The sequence below is a fragment of the Polistes canadensis genome, unplaced genomic scaffold (assembly GCF_001313835.1).
Source record: "Polistes canadensis isolate GaletaPanama2010 unplaced genomic scaffold, ASM131383v1 scaffold_2, whole genome shotgun sequence".
Taxonomy (NCBI): domain Eukaryota; kingdom Metazoa; phylum Arthropoda; class Insecta; order Hymenoptera; family Vespidae; genus Polistes; species Polistes canadensis.
The window spans coordinates 2,345,098-2,363,683 of NW_014569549.1; the positions used below are offsets into that span (position 1 = coordinate 2,345,098).

Below are 18,586 nucleotides of genomic sequence, written 5' to 3' on the forward strand. Positions count from 1 at the left end.
CGAGAAACTTCAAGGGGATTACTTTTCACATGATTTCTTGAACGCACGTTAAGTAATACATTTACGTTACCCTACAAACATATTTGCATTTGCATTCGAGTACCTTAGCAAAGATATCATGTTGTATATACGTTTACCTACTATGTAATAATAATAATAATAATACTTGCATTTACGTATTACATGCATGAAATATCGTAATAAATTTCAGTAAATTTACAGATATAAATACAGATATTTAATCTTTAAATTTTTATACAATTTATAAATTTCTATATATTATATATGTGTATAGGTTGTAACAATATTGGTGGTACAACCAGGCTGATAGTATAATTATTCGTATAAAAATAATTAAAAAAACAAACAAGAATAATATTTATTCGTACGAGAAAAATGATCGTGAATTACGTTTACATTGAATTATCATTTATCCTATTACTTATCAGCTACAAATATTTTCTTTTACATACGCTTTCGTATTCATTATCATCTGTAATGTTTACATCTTGCTTCCGAGTCGCACGATTTAATTTTCCTACGTTTAGTTTGTCTCCATCCATCGAGCTATGACAATGACACAGCAGCAGCAGCAGCCAAGTATTAAATCAACAATTTTCAATTTAGAAGGATGATACAGGAGATATAACAATAATTAATTGAGTGCACTTATTATAATTCTAGTGGTAAGTAGGTAATCTTAAAATTTCGAATTTTCAATTTGACATTCTCGAATTTGACTTTTCTTAAAAATGATATCTCAAACAAAAGATATATGTTACTCCTTTTATTTTGACTTATTTTTATTTATATGTATCTCAGACAATAAAATATATATATATATATATATAATAAGTATACATAATCCTTTAACACGAATAAACTAAAGTTTTCGGAAAAAATGTCGAAAGAAATTTACAAGGAAAGAAATTTCTATCGGTCTCGAATGATCGCGTGAATGTCATGCTACGTAAAGAACCGACTAATTTAACTCGTACGCGTGTACACATGCGACGAATGTTAAAAAGCCGTTTTAAGGTTTTTACCTGGCATGACATGAAATGAACGGTCACCTTTTCGTCCTTTTGACCGTCGTCGTCGTCATCGTTGTTGTTTAACAACCCTTCTCTTTTTCCCTTCATCTATTTTTCACATCACATAAGTCAAGTTAACGAACGACGGAAATGGCAAGAAATAAAAGAAAAATATTCACGAAAATTTGGAGCCCTCTGACTGACGCCAGTTAGAATTAAATTAGGATATGTATACGACAAAGGAACCAAATTTTTCGTTAATGATACGCGTGCGTCGTGCTGCCTTCCAAATCCCGTTACAATATCTCATCACCCTAACCTTCCCTCCCTCCCTCCCTTCGTCTTTTCTTTTTTTATTTTTTACGGCATTACGTCGAACGAACGAACGAACGAGCCGTGCTTGATCGCAATAATAAAACAGCTATGTTTATAAAATAATAGAAAAATACGAAATGAGAAAAAAAAGAAACTCCTTTCTTTTTCTCTCTCTCTCTCTCTCGAAGAGAATTTGTTTTGTGTATAAAATTCGCGTTTTTATCATTATTGTTATTAGTGTCTTTTAAATTTTACATTAGAAATATTTTTTATCGACAAATCTTTCACGTTTAATAACCTTTCGATATTTTTCTATTTCTAAATATTTTAATGAAAAAATAAAAAAAGAAGACCGTCATAGATGATAGATATGCCATCATTTATTATTATTATTATTATTATATAGATTATAGCTGGAAATTTTTACGTGAGGTGTTTCTCACGCGTTTTTTTTATCTTTAAAAATATATGGAAAGAAACAAAAAAGCGTAATATTAACGCGATGAAAATGATACACCCCTCTTTGCCCTTTTGCGAGATTTGATCTCGTTGATAATGTCGCCATTAGACACAGAACTCGTTAAACAGACTAACAGCGTCGGTTAGTCGTGCCAGATCTATCCTCAGAAGCAGCTTTTCACAGTGATTTGATTTTATAACTCTCTCACTCAAAGAGTTTAAAATTACTTATTGAATTTTATGAGTTCCCATAAATGCACCCACCCATTATTTGCCTGGTCAATGTTACGTGATTCGCGATCGATTATAATACAATTATTATTATTTATTACGAGAACAAACACATTTTATCGGGCACTCGTTCGCGATTTATTTTCGAACTACTTTTCCATTAAATTCACAACCACGGAATGATAAGGGATCGATGTTGAATGGAAAAGAAAAAAAAAAGAGAAAAAAGAAAAAAAGGAAAAATAAAGAGAACCATCATTATAATATATTTTATAGATAAATACGTAGAAAAATAATTGGACGTAAGAAAATTGTCGATAATAAAAAGAAGGGAAAACAACCGCAGTCTACCTGTACAAAGAAGCATGATAAAAGAGAAAGAAACCAACCGATCCACCCCCTTTTTCCTCCCCAACACACACACACACACACATACACATACACTTACCATCTGTCGTTCTTCCAGTTTCCTGTTTATGAAAATGAAAAACCACTAAAGAAGAAAATGTGGTAAATGTTAGGAATATATTCCTAGTAGGAAAATAGGCGTTTACGAACTATACCATGAGTGGAAAAGGAAGTCTTAAATTATAGGACCTGTCGGCAACAGTCTTTTTAAGCTGGCTTTCTCCCCGCCCTTACCGCGATAAATATAAAGTTGCTTTGAATATAAAAAAAAAAATAAAAAAAAAAAAAAAAAAAAAAAAAAAAAAAAAGAAACCACCAAGGAAAAAAAATAACACGAAAAAAAAAAAGAAGGAGGAGGAGGAGGGGTAGGGGTAGGGGTGGTGGTGGTGGTGGGTTAAAGGATGGAAAAGGAAGGGTGGAAAAAGAAGAGTAGAACATAGCATTTTCACCTTCAGCTTGGTGTTCTCCATTGTACAGTGGATGCTTTAGAAAATATTCCAAAGCGAAAGAAATAGTCGGATGGTGAAGGAAGATAAGCAAAGAGAAAGGGAGAGAACTAGAGAGGGCGGTAAAGAGTAGAAGAGGGTAGGTAGGTAGGTAGGTAGGTAGGGTGTCTTGGTCTTTCGTTGCGAAAGTAATGCAGAGATTGTTCGCGGCAGGTACTGCTATTTTTTCTTTCTTTTATGTACCTTTTCTTTTTCTCCTCGAAGGCCATTCGCGCAAACGTTTCTTTCTTCTATTTCCTTCTCTCACTAGTTATTTTTTCTCTTTCTCTCTCTCTCTCTCTCTCTCTCTCTCTCTCGTTTTCTTTCTTTAAGCGGCGTTCTAACGAAAGGACGCGAAACATCTGTAGGTGTGTAAAAAAGAAGCAAAATTTTTCTTCCCTTACTTTAAAGATAATATATACCTACTGTATATATAGAAAAAGAAAAAGAGAGAGAAAGAGAGAGAGAGAGAGAGAGAGAGAGAGAGAGAGAGAGAGAGAAAGAAAGTAATTCTGGATTCGGGAAAGTAGCGAAGTAGAAAGGAGTCATTATAAATACAGTTGGATTAACAACTTCGGATTTACTTGAAATGGTAAAAAAGAGAGAGAAAGAAAGAGAAAAAAGAAAGAGGATGAGCGAATAGGAGAAGATGAATTGTCGTGGCATTGTCATGATTTTTATATTTCTTTTATAACTTTTCTAAGAATTTCTATAGAAACTTTCTTTTTCATAAATCAACAAATACCATAGGCGAATATTTGAATGTATTATATTTTTTTTCTTTCAAATAGTTGCTCGCTAATTTGTTTTAATATTATTGTTTAAATCTATAGAACTCTCTGTTTTTTTTTTTTTTTTTTCGGTATTCCTGTTAATTTTAATATATTTTTTGTGACAATAATTAACTAGTATAATGTTTACTGTAAATAGTATGAAAAATTCAGTATATTGTAATGTTCATTCGAAGTTTACGAATTTTTTTTTTTTGGAAGATCTATGTAATAATGATATAATAGAGTACTTATTAATACGAAGCCATAGTTGAAACAAGTATGGAGGAATGTGTATGTCGAAAGAAATGTAACTAGATATAGACTAATCTGCTCTCGAATAGGCTTCGCCCTACGGCTATTTTCTTACTTTCTCACTCTCACTCTCCCTTTTTCTTGTTTCTTATTTCTTTATCTCTATATTCTACTTTTCTTTCATGACATATTAGATTTTTGATGAACGTCTTTCTCCACTTGTTGTAGCTTTCGAAGAAAAGCTATTACTTAACTATACTTATTTCTAGATTTGTTTTTTTTCTTGATAAATATATTTAAAAAAAATATTATCAAAATAATAATTTGTGACAATATAATAATATTAACAATAACACAATTCAGTTATTTATTTATTTATTAATTATCACTTTACTCTCAAGAGTTTACCATCTATGTTGCAGAACTTATTAATGTGTGTAATACCTCTTATGTACTTATTTCTCTAATGGCCGAGCAAAGGTATATATAAATCAGAATTATATAAAATAATATAACTTAGTTTGTACTTTTGATATGGGTACTACTATAATCTATAGATATAGACATTGGAATTAGAAGTTAGAAACTCAGATAAAGGAGCAGAAAGGAAATAGAATTGACTGGTACTATTAAAACCATAAGCAAAGAACAAGAATAAGCAATGCGTTTAGTCAACCTAATAAAACACATAAACGTACTTTACCTGTTTTAACGAAATTATGACATATACTCTTTTATCAGAGATTTAATAATATCTTGCAAAGCCTTTTTATATTTGATTTGTTCGTACCATTAATATAAAAAATCAAGAATCCTGATATCCGACAAAGCACATCGATAATAATAATGATAAGAATAGTAAGAAACAAAGTACAGAAAATCAATAGATTGGCTTACAACAATTAATGAATTTTTTCGATAAAATCTTATATATCATCTTTCATCATTATCTTCTCAAAATGTTTCTATAGAAAATCAATAGAATCGTATAGATGTATGCAGTAGTAGATTTGTGCACAGATGGTAGAAGCAATTGTTCTAACCCTAATAAAACAAAGAACCCCATATAACGCACACACGTACACACACACGTGTATACACATATAAGAGTTAAATTTATAACATGTAACAAATTGAATTTAATATCTAATACCCAATAAAATCATTTTTACTTGTATATCTGCGATTATGATTGAATTTGGATTGTGTATTTTTCAGTTCATCACTTGCACTAACACTTGAAATAAAAATGTCTACATTGTGCATGTAATTTTTTTGTTTTAACAGAATCCGAAAAGTTTGTAATACTTTGGATTTTTTAAGTATCTATTTAATGATTTGAGACAAATTTGCAAATGTCATTTTTATTTCTGTTTCCATATGTTTTATTATTAAAATTATTTTGCAAAACATTTTTCTTTCGTATTTATTTCAAAATAAATATACTTTTATCGATTTTTTATGTTTAAGATGGCATGAGTTAATTGAATGAGATTTTATTTTGAGTATCGCCAATCAAAAAAAAAAGAAGAAATATTCATTTGTTACTCGTAAGAGATATTTACAATATTCATCGCGATTTAATATACAATTTTGTAAAAGAAACGACACGAATAATAATTATTTAAAATGTTCGATTATTTTCTCACATCTTCGATAACAAAAAGAGAGTTAAAAGTTTTCTGCAATATTTTTTATTTCTCATTTTTTTTTTGTTTGACGTTATTATTTAGACAAAACAAGTCTACATTAAAGCGGCCGTATCATCGCTCGTTGATAGAAATGCAAATTCACGTTGAAACGCAATCAGAGAGAGGGACGACAACGAACGGGATGAAACGTGCAAAATCGAACACATGGAGAGAGAGATAGAGAGAGAGAGAGAGATGACTGCGTAACGTAGAATGTGTAGTGTGTCTCGGGATGCAATTACACGTGCGATGATCAACACGACGTTGTAACGATGTGATTAGAGTGGAATATGCTCTTCGTATCTAGGACCCAATCTACAAGGCAGCCAATAACTCCTTCTATTGAATCTTTTCTTTATGTGTTTGAAATATAATATTAGAAAATAAAAAGTAACATATTTTTTAGAATTTATCTACACAATTTTATAATTGAATTAAATTATTTTTCAATAATATTTAATAGAACGATAATTGAATATATTTTATGCATGTAATAAACTAAATATGAATTATTGATATAGTAGTTAATGTATTAATATGAACGCATATGAATATGTATATGTTAAAAGAAAAAAAACCCCAAGATTTTGCTTTAAAACATCTTACTTAGTTCGAGGTTGTTAAATTGTGAAGGTGTTTTTATTCAAAATATTGAATTCTGCATTTGATATCATTAAACAACACAATACTTGGGTTTCTTATCTCGTATAATATCTAAAGAAAGAACGTCCTTACGATTTGAACGTCGTACGTCTTTAAGAGAGGCATAGAGATTTTAATTAAAAGTTCTCACAGAATCGTGGAAGAAGAATAAAAAGAAGATGAAGAAAAAGAAGAGGAAGAGGAAGAGGAAAGAAGTAAAACTTTTACAGGAAGTTCGCGAAAAAGGGTTCACCCCTTGGTACGTTTGATATAGGTATACATAACTATACATAATTCTCTTGTACGAGTTATTCGACTGATTTATTTTATGGTCTAATTAGATCTATCCGAATATCGTCAAAATGTTTAGGGGAAAAAAAAAAAAAAAAGAAAACAAAAAGAGAGAGAAAAATTTAATCACATAAAGTTCGATTAAAAGAGATGTGTAAACCATGAGATAGATATGTCAGTGTTTAAATTTCGAATTTTATTTTGTTTAAATCAAAGCGAACGATCAACCAATATTTGTGTCGGCTTGTTTATCACTGAATTTTACACAAATTCGATTTATAACTGAATTCGATTTTCTTAATATTTGCTGTACCAATGATTTTCACCTCTTTGACGTTTTTTTTTTTTTGTTTTATTTTTCATAGAAGCTTTAGAAAGAGAAAATAAATAGTGGAAGGGAAAGATAAAGAAAAAAAAAATTAGAAAAAGATAATAGAGTGCAAAATACTATTACTCTTTCACGGTTTAACCGGTATCGATCATTCACGGCTCGAACAAGTTAGAGTGCGGAAATTCATTAAACTTAGACCACTTCTTCCTTAACAACTATGCCCAAACCAATCGTCTCTTTTCGTCTTTCTTAAACGTGGCTTTGTTACGTAAAACGGATGAATTCGAAACTTTTCGTTACGCTTACGCGATTTTCCTTCTCTTTCTCTTTCTCTCGCTATCTATCTGAATTTTCTCCTAACGTTAATCTCACAGATTATTCTCCAATCCAAGATAAGTGAATTAACGAATATTTGAACGATATAATGTCTATATAAAATAATGAAAACTTGTGTGCATGTGTGTGTATATATATATATGTATCTGAAAAATACACACAGTTATAAGCGCTGTATCTACGTATATCCACACTTACTTATCAGAAATAATTTCATTAAAATTTATTTGTATTCTCGATTCACGATGATCCATCTATATTGAAGAGAGGAGTGAGTACTCAATTGTTATTTAATATCCTTGACGTGTAATCAATTGAATTTTAATAATTGATTATATCTCTATCAACTCACTTGGTTAGATCGATTGAATAATCATACTTCGTTATAGAATCATTTTGAAAATTGAAGAGACTACCATCCATCCCGCGTGTATTGCTTTTCGACTATTATTCGAACAATACACCTAGTTCAAAAGAAACAAGCCAGCCATTATTCTCGGTCGAATGTCCTACGTTCCGAGTGGACCAAAGTAAGAGATGAAATGAGATAGAGAAAAGGAAGAAGGGAGAGAAAGAAAGAGAGTGAGAGAGAGAGAGAAAGAGAGAGAGAGAGAGAGAGAATATCTCGTAGGTAGGTGGGTGGTTCGCGGTATTTAGGAATAAATTGACCTACGTCGCCGTCGGCGGTTGTTTATTTTCGAAATTAAATTGAATTGGCCCATAACTTGGCGGTCTATTAGCCCTGGGGAGCAGGCTAGTTTGCTCGTAAATCTCCGGAGTATCGGACTGGGGTGGCGGCACCACGGGGATTCCGCGGGATGAAGAAGGGGTGGGTGCTTGCTCTCGAAGGGTGGCTTCAGGGTGGCAAGTTCGACCACGGGTGTGGGGATTCGATTCGCTCTCGACAATGCGTCCGGAAGCTCCCAGGAAATACATGGGCGTGGTGCCGAGATAAATGTACTCTTGCATTTGCATACTTACGTATCGCGAACGAGAGAAATTGTGTATGTGTGTATGAGAGAGAGAGAGAGAGAGAGAAATAGGAAAGAAAGATTCTCAATACTTTTTGTTCTATTAGATTTTCTTTTTTAATCATTCGATATACTATTGTCCAGGGCATTTGATGCGTTTAATATTTAACATTTATTATACATTCGTAAAAATTCTCTAATCAAACAAATATTTAAGCAATTGTGTACTTTAGTAAATGAAATTACAATCTAAAAGAGAATTAATTAGATAATAAACGATATTTTCATATTTTATTTTTAACAGGGGAAAAATAATTAATCGATCTTAAGAGTGGAAGACTTATACAATAATGGAACGTTCATTTTTCATTTTTACAATGGCACCATTGTGTATGCGTCAGATTGATTTAACATCAATTTTTCTTATTACTTAGCACGTAATCACCGATCGTTTTGTTCCCTTATTTTTTTTTTTTTTTTTTTTTTTTTTATAGAACGAATATTTTTCTTCGCTTTATCGATCAACCGTATCGAAGATAAAACGATAATACGTTATCGGTAATCCAAGGTTTTCTTTTGGCCTATAGGTGTACGTACGCTCGCGTGCCGAAACACTACTCTTCCCTTCTCTTTCTTTCTTTCTTTCTTTCTTTCTTTCTTTCTTTCTTTCTTTCTTTCTTTCTTTCTTCCTTCCTTCCTTCCTTTTTTGTCTTATTTTCTAAGAACGATAAATTACGACTAGGACGGAATTAATTTCGAATTAGGAACAAAGTTATTTGTCACTAGTCGAGTTGAAAATATTTCGATCTTTCCTTCCAGAGGACCTCTCCTTTACCTTTTATTGAAACCTTTTTATTCCGAATCATCGATCATTCTTATATTGAAAGGAACCGAAGGTGTGAGATATACGCCAAGAATATATCTTTATATTTGTCATTATTTTCATTTTGTCATATAGAAATGACAATGTTTTATATATTATCAAATATAATATACATCAAATATATATATATATCTTATAATCATTAATCATAACTTAAAATAAGTACAAATATTCTACGATCTATAGAAAAAATATTAAACACGTGATAATATATTCTTAAAATAAATCGTCGAATAATAAATTACATTTAGAAATCATTAAATTTGTAAATATATATTTCAAATAAATTAAAGAGAGAAATAAACACGCGAGAATCGTCGAGAAAATTTTGGTAGCAAAAACCTTTTCGTAGAATACTTTCACGAATAGAAAGAGAGAAAGAGAGAGAGAGAGAGAGAGACAGAGAGAGAATAGAATTTATTTATCTAGCCGGTCTTGTGCTTATCAAGATTCTGCGTGGGTAGAACGAGACTTGAAGAAAAGAGTAGGAAAGTAAGGTTATAGAGGGTAAAAGAAAAAGGATAAGAAAAGAAAAAGGGGCGTGGAAGTTCTATGCTTCTCTTTCTGCAGCACACTCGTATCGTCTGCCGACCTTGTTTCCCTCGCAATCTTCTTAGACCGAAGGTTATTTGCTTTGTCGCATTAAAGGGCTCTCCTTCTTTGCTTTCTTCTCTTCCTAGCTGTTCTGAAATATTGCATCTTAAAACTTGGAGCATGCGACTCGCGACTTCAACGCTCAACGTTCCCCTTTACCACCCCTCTCCACCCCTTGAAATATTCCTAATATTTTCTACTTTAAGAAACGAGGTGACCCTTCCTCAGATTAAAACGTTCGAGTATACAGAACACCAATTTCTATCTTTTCTCTCTCCCCCCCTCTCTCTCTCTCTCTCTCTCTCTCTCTCTCTCTCTCTCTCTCTCTCTCTCTCNCTCTCTCTCTCTCTCTCTCTCTCTCTCTCTCTCTCTCTCTCTCTCTCTCTCTCTCTCTCCCTTTTTTTTTTTCTATCATTCACGCAAAACTATCTGTATGTTAGTCGTTAAAGATCGTTAAACTCTTTTCGACCTCTTCAAAAGTTCTCTAACTTGTCGGCAAAGTGTACGAAACGTTGAATTCTTCTTCGAGTTTAACGATCAAACTTATACACAGTTTTCTAATAGCAAGAAGATGATTCTTATTGCACGAACGAACGATTATATTATATTATAAAAATGATTATTAATATTTTAAGAAAGAAAAAAAAAGAGAAAATTAAAGATAACTCTCGCAACATTTAGTTAAACAATGTTTTATCTCATTTTTATTTTAATATATATAAAAGGAAATAAAATATATTTATATTTTATAATAGTTAATTAATTTCAAGATCAATTATTTGTTTATTATTATGAATAATATTTACAAGTCAATATGTATCGATTTCATCTGTCAATTTGATTATACTATTTTTTGATTATTCTAACAATAAGTAATACCAACGTGTATTCAATTTCTCTCATTAGGAATAGTAGTTCCTTGTTATTATGATACCGATATCACGTCGATCGATACAACCTCGCATAAATTGCATGCAATGTACGTATGTGCCGACGTAGACTCGATTTTACGCAATATGATACCATGCTTGAAGGCTACGCCAAAGTGCACTTGCACATACATATCTATATATATATACATATACGTATGTATACATTCCTACAAATATATAAATATACGTATACATGTTTTTCGATTTACTACAATGTAATGACATTTTTTCACAAGAGCTTTTTTTCTCATTTTTCTACAAATTACATTAGAATTTGACTTATCGAAGAGGTTATCCCATTTTTTATGATTAATATCGCACCATGTGAATATTCACGTATAATTGTAATAAAACTATTTTCAATGCATCCTTCATTTTCTCTCTCTCGTCCTTTTTTTTCTTCTTCTTATCGTTTATCTCAACTCGTTCGCATACATGATCGTGCAAGAACACTGAACGAGGTATTGCATAATCTCTTTTCTTTCATTTTCTCTCTCTCTCTCTCTCTCTCTCTCTCTCTCTCTCTCTCTCTCTCTCTCTCTCTCGCACACACACATATACACACATACACACACACAACTTTCTCGCTGTCTTTCTTTCTAGCTAGTTTCTTTCATAGGAAAAGCAAAGAAAATTTTTGACGGCGTTTGAAATTCAGGCTACGACGTGATAAACGAATTTCCTGCAAGTCGTTCGCGCGAACGCGCGAGCGCACGCCAAGATGCACGAAGAAAAATATATGGAAATGACAAAGTTTTTTTTCCGTACCGTACAGGAATACGGTACAGTACGACACGACACGAGGATGCCTTTATTTGAAAGGCAGATACCAGCCCAGTCTCTCTCGCTACGCTTGGAAGAATAATAATTTTTGCGCATCCTACAACTCTTCTTTACTAAGCGCGAAAGTAAAACGCTTTGTTCGATGTATTCGATAAACGTTGCATGAACTTTTAAACGCTTCTTTTTTTATCTTTTTTATTTATTATTATTATTATTATTATTATTATTATTTTTCCCTGTTATATTTTGTTTCATCTCAGTGACAGCAATGTGATGGAAATATCGATACTTTATTTAATAAAAACTTTGTAAACTCTTATTTAAAGGGAAATTCTAATTTTATCGGGGCTGTTTGATTTTCTTCTAACTTGCTTGAAATATATTTTTTCTTGAAAAATAATTTTAATAATGAAACATAAATAGATAGTTTTATTAGTATATAGATATAAATTCGAGTACTCCATAAACGTCTATTTCGTAATAACACTTTCTAATAGATAACAGATGACATGCATTTATTCTGTTATTTTATCAATTTATTAAGTACTTCATATTTCGAATAATCTGATAAGATCACGATAAAACATGATTAAAGCATCCCATTTCCTTTAAATCGAGTAACAAATCTGATAATAATTTGGAAACTTCATCATCACCGGATACGAATGCTAATTCAGAAACTTCTTCTACAGTTTTATTCATGAGAACGGGTATCTTTGGGAAATTCTTGTTTACAAGCATGTGTAAGAAAAATGTAGCTATGGTAAAACCAAATAGAGCATTCTCGACGTAATCATTATAAAAAGCTTCATATGAGTATTTATCTAAATCAGTCAAACCATTTTCTTTAAGATATCTCGTCAATTCGTCATGATAAGCTCGTAAGACCATTGAAATGTTATTGTATTTCACTTGATTGATACAAGAGAGACAGAGAAACGTGGAAAGATCGATCGTCGGTGAACCGTATCGAATTAAAGCGAAATCGATCAGCAATACTTGAGTTTCCTTCTCGTTCTTGTTAAATAACATATTGTTGATAGTGAAATCACCGTGACAAAATATGGCCAATGGTTCAACAGGTTTCGTAGTTTTTAATACGATATTATCATAAGCGTTTTTTAAGAATTTCTCGAGTTTGTCACAAACATCTCGATCGTAATTATGTTCTCGTAAATACAGGACAGGTCTGACACCTACGTAATTAATTAAATAATTATAATAATGTGACATTACTTTATCGTCATCACTGTATCGGCATTCTTGAATATCATTAACCAGGTTAAAAAATTTCTCAGATTGTTTTTCCTTCATGACGTATCCTTTAGCGTGAAATCTACCTATTTCTTTCATAACTGCAAGAATATCGTCCATCGGTAGATCGATTTTTTGTGGATGAAGAGAGTAACCTCGATTAGATACATCTTCCAAAATCAATGCTGTCTCATGCAAGTCACCGACTTCGATGTAAATACATTTTGGATAATTATCCTTCTCTGTAGCATAATTACGATAGAACATAATTTCGTTGTGAAAGTGTTTTTTTATATTAGTAACTTGTTGCACGGCTTCAGTCGTGATCGGTGTTTTAATCACGAATCGCATAATCGTTGTTTTTGGTTCCTTTTTATCTTTAGTTTTGTTATCATTCTTAATCCAAAATTTGATTACGAGGAAATAAATGCCAGAGGCAAAGATACTATTTTCAGGTTGATTAAACTCGCATTCAAATTTATCGAAATCATCTCGAAGATGACTCGCTAATTTAGGTACAAGTACATTGAAATATTTGTTGATCTTGGCGTTTACGTCAGACATTTTCACTTTTACAAAACGTTCGAATTAACGCGTGTGTTTGATTATAACAATATATTCTTTTTTTACGTTTCCTTATCCACATTCACAGGAAGAAATATTTTTCAATTAATATTATATAACAATTCACTTATAGGCAAATGTTCTTAATATATACGAAATGTTGAAGTGTTTAAACTTATTTGTTTGTTTCAATATTCAAATTAGCAATTATATGAACTATTATATGTGCGAATATTACAGACAAATTCAAGAAGTAGCCAATACGTTCAGATCTGATGGACGACTGAATAAGCAATGCTTCTATATTTCAATTAGATGAATCATTTTTATAAGAAGTAGCAGAGTGGGAGAACAAGAGAGAGGAAGAAAGTGATAAAGGAGTAGGAAATATACTGACATGAGTGTAATTAACTTAAAGAAATAGAGACATAAAACCGTATAATAAAAGAATTAACAATACATTATACGTTCTTTTTATATATTGTACATCTTAATGAGGAATCCAATTTTTACAATTTTGTTGTTGCATTAACAATTTATTCTATTTTGTTATTAACAATTTCTAATCTTGTAATAACTTAAAATAATTTATTAAATTAATTAAAAGAGATTTTAAATATTTGTTTTACAATAATCAAAATCATAATTTAACGAAATAAAGTAAATTTAAAAAATGTTAACTGAAAGCTATATTGTTCTTTTTATTTTTATTCCTACATATATATGTTGTCTCTTATACATGAGAAAATTTTTTGCCTTTATGAGTGTTGTATGTTGATTTGCATTTGATTATTCATTTAACATCCTCCGAGTGCGTACTTGTAATTCCTGACAAACATTTTACAATTTTCTCGGTAAAGATCAACTAATGATCAACATGTTGAACATCGTTGGATTTGTTTTTTTTATAGGCTATAAGAATATTCTAGTATAAATATGCAGTCCCATTTAAAAAAAAAATACGATGACTTTGATATGTTGAAAAAAATGGCCATGGAAAAGAATTCGGTCTTTCATTATATAATATCTCGGTGCCTTAGAAGAGAATATTTTTTGTCCACTTTTTATATCGTACGAATTAGACGAGATAAAATTACATAAGTATAAGATAAGATTTATCATGTATGAAATAAATATGTAATATGATTAAAACGTTTAAGACCAAAATTATAAATTATTGAAACTTCTTTAAAAATATTTTTCAAAGTTAATAAATACACTTAAAAAATTATTTTTATTTAAGTTTTTTAATTGATCGTTTTAAATGTTGTAATTTATACAAATTTGTAAATATGAGAGGCGAAAAAGAATTAAACGAGCATGGAAAAAAACAGATTCTCGAATTAAAGAGTAACAATTATCGGTAAAGTTATCAAATAAAATAAAAAGTGGTCGTAAGAATTAATTAATATCAGTATTTTAAGTTTATCGAGTTGTACCATCGTCAAAAAAAATATAAATAGATTAGAATTGAAGGAAAAAAAAAAAGAAAAAAAACAAATTTCGTCAACGACAAAACAAAGTGAAACGTTCGTGCTTTGCAAAAAAAAAAAGAAAAGAAAGTTTATCGGAAAAATAAATGGAGAAGAGGTACTAGTTTCAGTCAGCCGAAAAAAAATGTAATCTGGGTGGTGTTGCGTTAAGACTAATATAGAGAATAAATTGTAAGATATTCCGAAGAATTAATCGCAGTTGCGATCGTTTCAAGATATTTACTTACAATTATAGAATTAAATGAATAGAAAACAACAACCTGTCCACCCTCCCAGCCCCACTCTTCAAACAAAGCGTGCACAAATATAATATATACTAATGTTAAGTATGGATTGACTACAGTATCACAAGACCCTGGTCGATGTTTATTTAAGTGCAAGTTTATCTGTCGCTATATCTTAAATTCATAAGAATTATCGGAGCGAAAGAATTCCGAAGAAATATTGAAAGAAATGTTGAAAGAAAGGCTAGCTAACAGAATCAAGTAATTAATCGATGTAGCATAAAAGACCGATATAAGAAAAGCTAAAATTCGTAACAGAATAAAATAATATATCATTAATTATTAGTAATCGAGCTCGTGTCTTTTTCATAGTACATCCTTTCACCTTTACAACGTGAAAACTTGGAAGAATAAAATCTTATAATCACAAACAATTGAGAAAGTGTTTGCGAAAATATACGAAAATTGAAGGATGCTTAGATGACCGTACAAACATATAAATCGTTTTGATGGCTTTCAAAATAAATGATATAGAATTATTAACATTTTGTTAAAAACAAAATAAAATAAATCATATTACTATAAATTTTTAAAATCATTTTTAACTACGATGTAATATTTAAGCTCGTTGGACATAGGCTGTCAGAAACAGTCAACCACTTGATCCACCATTTCAGCGGTTTTTTCTCTATCATTCGTCTTGAGAATTTCTGAGACAGTTCTGACGTTAAAAAGTAAGAACGAAAGGACAAAGGAAAAAAGAATGAAAAGAATAAGAGACCTTTCGAAGACGATTTCAAGGAACAATACGTGGTGAATGCGGCGTGACTTCGTTGAAGAAGAAAAGAAAGGGTAAGGAGATTGTAGAGAGAAAAAAGTTAACGCGAGGATTACGGCGGGGAGGAGGAAAAGGAAAGAGGTAAAAAAAAAAACATAAAGAAAAGGGAGAGGTATGGGGGAGGGGGNGGGGGAGGGGGAAAGCTCAAAGATCTAGAAAGGCAAGGAGCGGGAAAAATCGTCTTCTTGGCTTTCACCACGGAAAAATTAACTGAATTGGCCGCGCACGAGTGGCCTCTTCCAACGTAGCGACGAGATAAAGAATAAGGATAAGAGAAAGAGAGAGAGAGAGAGAGAGAGAGAGAGAGAGAGAGAGAGAGAGAGAGAGACGGACAGAAGAGTCGGGAAGATTTTTGTGAGACGAAAGCTACGCTTTTCAGAAAGAACGTTTCTAAATAGAGACCGTCAAGAACCTGCACGAACCATAAATTTGTGTCCTCCGGGTACCACCTTTTCTCGTTTTCTTCTTCTTCTTCTTCTTTTCTCTTCTTTTCCTCTTTTTCTTCAGTAATATATGTAAATAACACGGTCGTTCCTTCCGAACCGTCAAACCACGTCTACGCTCTCTGTGTGTGTCGAAAACACACGAGATCGTCCACCGGATGCTGACCGACCTTTTTATTTCCTACATTTTTTAAAATCTACATTCTCAATACTTTTCAATATTTCATTTTTAACATATCACGAGAAAAATCATGAGGATATATAAAAAAAAAAAAAACAAAGAATTAAATACTGCTTTGCAATTTTAATGAGTAAATTTCGAATGAAAATTTAATTCTTCAATAATTTCGAGACTGTCATTCGTTAGATCATAAAATAAGAAAAGAACAAGAAAATAAATATATTCATAAAAATAGAGAAGATAAAAAGAATATTCTTCAATGACGATCAAACGGCAGATATAAGAGGAGATCGTTGAACTCGCAATGCGGATTAATTTTTGATCCGTGAAATATAAAATATCAAGATCATACGTCGGTAAAGTAATTTCAACTTTACAAATAGCGTATAAATCTGAGAATCTTGCAAAGCCCCCAAAAGAAGAAGAAGACAAAATGAATAATTATATCTCATTGGTTCTTATTTTCCCCCTTTTTTTTTTTTTGTGTTCTATTTGCTTATCGTTAATTTTTTTATAGCGATCATTTCGCCGACGAATATGTTGACATATTATCTTTCGTGGAAATAATCACGAGTTAGTATTGAAATGTGAATAACTAGAATAAATATAATGAGCGCAATACTATAAATAAATATGATTCGTTGCAATTAAATAGGCACTTGTTTGAAAACGTATACATATAGCTATTTTGATATCGGTGTCTATAACGACATCATTCGTAAGTTATATTTCACTGGTTTTATCGTAATCACAAGTACCGTTTAATTTTCATTAGCAAATTGTCCCATACACTCAACTCATCGTTAACCTACTGAAAATTTCTAACTATCTATATATATATATATATATATCGTAACCATTTTCCTCCGAAAACCTATCGGAGTTTTAGTAAAAGTTACAACATCGTTCGTTTACGAAATCCCGTTTTGAAAATTATTTCTATGCGAGATGAAGCTTAACTTTGTAAGTTGATTTTAAGCTTCAACCGTATAGGTCAACTCTCAACTTTTTTTTTTTAGTTATTTCATTGAATTATTTATTTAATTCTACTTTCGTTCGGTTTCCGTTTCATTTTTGCTCTTTTCAAATGTCTAATTAAAATCAAACTGCTATCTTATATATATATCATTATTTAAATATTTCTATTTTAACTTATCGTGCAATGAGTTTTAGCGTGAATTTTCGAAAGATATTATTACAGATATACCATTTGATTTATATGATACATATAATACGTATCATATACCTATTAATTGTTAATACTTTTTATCTCTCTCTCTCTTTTTTAAACGAACATATTTCATAAATTACAGCATCATTCCTTTCACCTTACAAACTTTCTCAATGTTATTAACATTTTTTATTATAATATAATGAATTATTTTTATTTTGTAAAATTACACATTAAAAAGTTGTCAAATATAAAACGTCAAACTTATTTGAACTTTATCATTATTATGTTAGTCCAAAGTTTTTAATTATTACTTAATCGTTCAGTTATATATCTTTCCTTTTGAATGAATCTTCGTTAACATTATTATTTCTCGGTAGAGATAGGTACGTTATCTTCCTACCCGTGTGCGAATATTATCTTTTGTAAACCTTGCGCTATAAAATACAGCATAAATTAACCATGAATTACGTCCTCCCCAGTATGTCGGTAGGTATAATAATAATTCCCTCGCGTAGAATATGCTTAACTTTCCGTACTTTGCGTTTACACAATCCTTACTAAAAAATAAGGTAAATAATGAATTTGCTAAGTGAGTGGTATAAGTTAAATAAGAATCCTTCCCTATGCTTTCCATAACGCGAAATCGACCTAAATTAAATTTCCATTGCAAATGTCATTTGGCCAATTTATGCCAGTTTTGTTGAAAGGATGAAAATGATAACGTAAGGATAGTGATAACATTGAAGATTTTTTATTTCTTAATAATAAGAAAAGGAAGAAAAAAAGAAAACACGAAACCAAAGGTAACCGATCAAGTTTATCTAATATCAAAATAAATTGTCTTTAGTAATAATGATGTTTGTATATTAATCGTGTGTCTTTAACGATTTTTAAATTGTTACTATTGAAAGCGCGTACATTGTCTATCATTCTCTTAACATTATTTTATATTATTGTAGATCAATTTTGAACACTCTTATATGATGAAAATTTAATGGACCATA

General features: G+C 31.0%; 2 protein-coding genes across 4 annotated transcripts in view; one reads left to right on the top strand and one right to left on the bottom strand.

Moving 5' to 3' along the window:
• LOC106784870 (T-lymphocyte activation antigen CD86-like) overlaps nucleotides 1-18,586 on the top strand; it is a 277,467-nt gene that overhangs the window by 144,056 nt on the left and 114,825 nt on the right. The window lies entirely within an intron of this gene.
• LOC106784864 lies at nucleotides 11,807-13,509 on the bottom strand. The gene has a single exon (XM_014744826.1). The coding sequence runs from the start codon at nucleotides 13,227-13,229 to the stop codon at nucleotides 11,985-11,987; it is 1,245 nt and encodes a 414-aa protein (XP_014600312.1). The 5' UTR covers nucleotides 13,230-13,509; the 3' UTR covers nucleotides 11,807-11,984.

Coding starts and splice junctions, on each gene's coding strand:
- LOC106784864 (XM_014744826.1), bottom strand. CDS start 13,229: ATGTCTGACGTAAACGCCAAGATCAACAAATATTTCAATGTACTTGTA.